This window comes from Cucurbita pepo, unplaced genomic scaffold (assembly GCF_002806865.2).
Source record: "Cucurbita pepo subsp. pepo cultivar mu-cu-16 unplaced genomic scaffold, ASM280686v2 Cp4.1_scaffold001483, whole genome shotgun sequence".
In the NCBI taxonomy this organism is placed as follows: Eukaryota; Viridiplantae; Streptophyta; class Magnoliopsida; order Cucurbitales; family Cucurbitaceae; genus Cucurbita; species Cucurbita pepo.
The window spans coordinates 826-5,860 of record NW_019647644.1 but is presented as its reverse complement, the minus strand read 5'-3'; the positions used below and the strand labels follow the sequence as shown (position 1 = coordinate 5,860).

The 5,035-nt window shown below is 39.3% G+C and overlaps 1 protein-coding gene across 1 annotated transcript; it reads right to left on the bottom strand.

The window, feature by feature from the left end:
• Positions 1–1,309: 1,309 nt before the first annotated feature.
• LOC111786341 (protein THYLAKOID ASSEMBLY 8-like, chloroplastic) lies at positions 1,310–4,823 on the bottom strand. Its single transcript, XM_023666644.1, has 4 exons — positions 4,535–4,823; positions 3,895–4,341; positions 2,247–2,637; positions 1,310–1,652 (listed from the first exon to the last, which is right to left on the bottom strand). The coding sequence occupies exons 2-3, from the start codon at positions 4,270–4,272 to the stop codon at positions 2,248–2,250; spliced, it is 768 nt and encodes a 255-aa protein (XP_023522412.1). The 5' UTR covers positions 4,273–4,341; positions 4,535–4,823; the 3' UTR covers positions 1,310–1,652; position 2,247.
• Positions 4,824–5,035: the final 212 nt, after the last annotated feature.

Here is a 5,035-nt window from a genome sequence, read left to right as displayed (position 1 = left end):
AAAACGAACGATATCTACTAGCGGTGGGTGTGAGTTATTACATTTGTTGAGTTAAATAATATTCTTATATTTAAAATTAATTAGGTTATATTTTTTTTAATTATTAATGTGGAGTCATAAAAATCTGCCTGATAATAATATCTTGATTTAAAAATTTGAAATTATGTGAAATAAATTTAAGAATATTAATTAATTTATATTTGTAATTTTAAGTAAAGGATGGAGAAGAATAAGAATATGAGATAGTAACCAAGTGGGGATGGGACCCACACCATCTTCAATCCCCACCAATAACAAATCCAAAATAATAAATAGTTTTTATTTTAATTGGAAAATATTTTTAGATATTTATTGAGAGAGAGAGGGGCCCTTTGGTCAAAATAATAATAATAATAATAAAAATAAAATGCAAATATTTTATTAAAACTTTTTTTTCTTGATAAGTTCAAACAAATTATAAATTTTGGATTTTATTAAACTCATTTTATTTGAATATATAAACAAATCGAATATAATTTATAGTTGAGAATTTTTTAGTTAGTTGGATTGGTGACCCGAACAATTCGAATAGAGTTCATAATCCAACTCAACTTTCTATTTTAGAGTTGAGTTGCGTTCGGTTATCGATTTATTGTTTTTCGAAAAATATTTTTACAAATTCTATTTATTCACTGTATATGTTACATTAATAACTAAAACTTTATAAAGTTTAAATATCAAACATTCATAAGTTGAAACATATCACAAACATTGATTATAGACATTAAATCTAACGCTAAAATCTCATAAATTTTTTTTATTTATTTATTTATTATTATTATTATTTTATATTTAAATTTGAAGAGAAAGGATGGAGAAGAATAAGAATATGAGATAGTTGATGAGGGGAACAAAGCATATTCCCTCAAATCTCATCCCCACAAATATTGGAAAAAAATTTTTGAAAAAAATTTAGAGAAAAAAAAAACGCGAAAATAAAGAAATGGGCAGACAGAGATATCTACTTATCTCCCGAGGTCGAGGACACGCAGAGATATCTATTTATCTCTCAAGGTCGAGGACTCGCCTTGAATAGGTGGAAACCCCCTATTAATAGGGGAGAATGTGAGCAAACATTTCTAAATGTTAGATAAATAAGGCTGGTAACCGGAATTGTACTCCCCGCTTCACCCCGTCCCCGTTCCTGCTCTGCCCCGCCCCACCGCTATGCTTGTTATAAATATTATTACTTATATATTACTACTTTTGAAATATATTTGTAACATTCAAGTTGAAAATAGGTTTGAGACATTTTTTTTTTGGTACGATGTTATAATATTAAATTTTAATTTTTTAAATATTAAGTTGGTATCTCCCTGTTGCATTCAGGGTCCTCAGTAAATAGACAATTTCTGGACAATGATCCCTCAACAAACTGCGTACTCTCTTAATAGGAAACAAACACCTGCATTTGATTCAAGCTATGGTGTTTTCACCCTCTTCTTTACCTTCTCCTTTGAATCCCAAGACGCCTGTCCCGAGAAACGCCATTGATAATGTCTCCATCTCATTGCAGTTTCGTATCGTCACGCTTTGTTTTGCTTTCAGCTCCAGCAGCAGGAAACATCACAAAACCGGAGTAATGTTCTCCGACAAAACGTCCTATTAATTCACTGAAATGATGTGTAATACGACGTAATCAGATTAGAATGAAGTCGTAACCATGCAAGAGAAAGAGCTAAACTAGTTAGCAGCAGTGAACTGACATGAACAAGCATCTGACGTCAAAGGGCTAAAGGTCTTTCAATGGTGTACTCTTCCAACCGAACCTACCGACCCCACAAAAGTGTGGACAACCAATGCATTCCACTTATCGAACAGGATTTGATCGTTGGTTCGTGACCCCAAAATATTTAACACATCCAAGGGGTGATCTTACTATTTGCACTTCTACAGAGCGGAAACAATGACGACGGGAATGGTCTATGAATTTTCCTGTTTACAAGGATGACATCACTCACTTGATCCCCTTCGGATCTAAGATGAGCGAACCATACGACGAAGAGATTTCTTGGCTCGAACTCAACTATTATCCACATGACTCGTACGGATATCTGACCAACTATTCATCCTACAGTTCTTGACCGCTAATTCGAAGACATGTTTTGGTTATTTTCTAATGACATCAATGGCCGACTAAGAATGCCTACTAAGTGCTACCAACCTTCAGATAATACAAGCAAAAACGCAACGTTAATAAAACATACCTCAGCGTAGGCCGAATATCTCTTCCGGGGGATCGTACACGTGCTGGTCAGGAAAGATCTCCTCAAAATCTTGCTTCACTCTGTTTCTCAAAAGGGGGTGTGGCAAAAGTCCTTTCAACAAAATTCTAAATGGCAACTCATCTGGTGGATCAGGAGACTTCTTCATATCTTCATATATGTTCATTGCATCAGAAGGAGATCCATATTTCAAGAAGCCTCTGATGACTTCGGTATACGTTTGAGAATCAGGGAATAAATTCTCCTTTCTCATGCTTTCCCATAATTCCATTGCTTCATCCATCTGTTTACTTCTAGCTAATGCAACAATCAAGTCTTTGTAGAGAAAAACATCGGGCTTGTACCATTCTTGCTTTTGAATCAACCGAAATACCTGAAAGTTCGACAAGCATACAAGGCGAGCAAACATAATGACAATAGAAAAGTGCAGCAGGTCAGGTCAGATTCCCCGAAACAATGAAGTACAATTGATCAATATCGAGTTGAAGTAAGAGAATCTAACAGCAAATATGTAATAGGCCAAACCCACCGCTATCAGATATTGTCCTCTTTGGGCTTTCCCTTTCGGGCTTCCCTCAAGAATTTTAAAACGCGATTGCTAGGGAGAGGTTTCCACATCCTTATAAAGAATGTTTCGTTCTCCTCCCCAACTGATGTGGGATCTCACAATCCACCACCCTTCGAGGTCAAGCGTCCTCGCTGGCACTCATTCCCTTCTCCAATCGATGTGGAACCCCTAATCCACCCCCATTCGGGGCCCAACGTCCTAGCTAACACACCGCCTCATGTCCACCCCCCTTCAGGGCTCAGCCTCCTTGCTGGCACATCCTCCTTGGGCTTTCCCTTTCGGGCTTCCCTCAAGGTTTTTAAAACGCGACTGCTAGGGAGAGGTTTCCACAATCTTATAAAGAATGTTTCGTTCTCCTCCCCAACCGATGTGGGATCTCACAATCCACCACCCTTCGAGGCCCAACGTCCTCGCTGCCACTCGTTCCCTTCTCCAATCGATGTGGAACTCCCAATCCACCCCCATTCGGGCCCCAACGTCCTAGCTAGCACACCGCCTCATGTCCACCCCCTTCAGGTCCCAGCGTCCTTGTTGGCACATTGCCCGATGTCTAGCTATGATATTATTTGTAACAACCCAACCCAACCCCACTCCTAGCAGATATTGTTCTCTTTGGGCTTTCCCTTTCGGGCTTCTCCTCAAGGTTTGTGCTAGGGAGAGGTTTCCACACCCTTATAAAGAATGTTTCATTCTCCTCCCCAACCGAGGTGGGATCTCACAACATATTTTCCACGAGCAACTACATTGGATAAGGGCTCATATACAAGATCTTAAATCATATATATATATCTATATATATGAAGAAGACCCTGATGAGCAATCAAAAGGGGCAGATCAGAGATGAACATAACAATTAAGAAGCAAAAATTCAAAGCATTAACCAACAAGGTTATTGAAAGTAATAGTGACAACAAACAAGAGTAAGACAACAAACAAGAGTAAGACAGGAATATTATGTATATTTTGCAGAACCTCGTTATCTATTTCCATGGCACCTCATGAAGTAAAGTTAAAAACCCAAAAAATGACAGAACATAATGAAGAAAGGAAGGGAAAAGAGACCTTGACGGCTAAAGCAACCTCTTCCTGCCGCTCAAGTTCACCAAGCACAGCAATCATATCCAATTTCAAGAGCCTCAAAACATGACACTTCATGAACTTCTGGAGCTTCTCTTCATCTTCCTTGAATCTCTTCAATCCCTGAATAACGAAAAGCGCTTCTTTCCCAATTGCTTTCCGGCTTCTCCAAAGGGGTCCCCGCGGCCTCCCGTCGTGATATAGCCGGAATCCGCTTAAGGGTTGGCTGGAATCCGGCTGAAATCCGGCAACCGTCGATTTTACTGGTAATGAGATATCTCTAATGGGTCTCGTCGTTAGACCTCGTAGGAATACCGAATAACAAATGGGTAACTTCGACTTGGAAAACCACCGCATTGCCATCGTATTATGCCGCTCGATTTCACAGGAGGGGGGCAGAGAGGGTTATATCATTCGTGAGAGGCATCAGAACTGAGAACAAAGGGAGATTAAATGTCGCAGGATTTTAGATAAATTTTTTGACGTCATTCCAATTTTACCCTATATACGAATTGGTTGAATTGGAGAAAGAAAATGAACAAAGAAAAAAAAAAAAAAAAATCCCTGCGAACTCGGTAAGAACCGACTGAGAGAGGGAGTGGTTAGAGGAAGACAGAGTGTGCACCTTAACGACGAGTAGAAGAAGGCTGGGAAGTCATACGTGCCGGCGCCGTTGAAGCAGAGAGGGAGATGGGGAGAGAAGGAAGAAACGGGCGTTGCCGATGGAGATGTGCCGGCGTGTGACTGAATCAGAGAGAGTTCGCCGGCGTGGGTTGCAGAGGAGAGGGAGATATGGAGGAGGAGGAAAAGGGGAAAACAAAACCGGTACAGAGACGGTGGCGGCGGCAATGGGAGGGAAAAGAAAACTTGGTGTGGGAAGGAGGCTTTTATTTGTTTGTTTGTTTTTTTTTTTTTAATTTTTAAAAACAATTTATACCACTAAGATGTGTCACTTGAAAATTTTGAGGGGAGTTTTTTGGACTGGGTTGGTATATCAATTCCTATCAAACCCTAAGTCATGGGAACAACAACCCAACCTCTCTCTCTCTCTCTCTATTTTTCGAGTTTTAATTAAAAACGAGCGAGTGAACTAATAAAATTACCAGTAACAACTTCTATGGTGAAT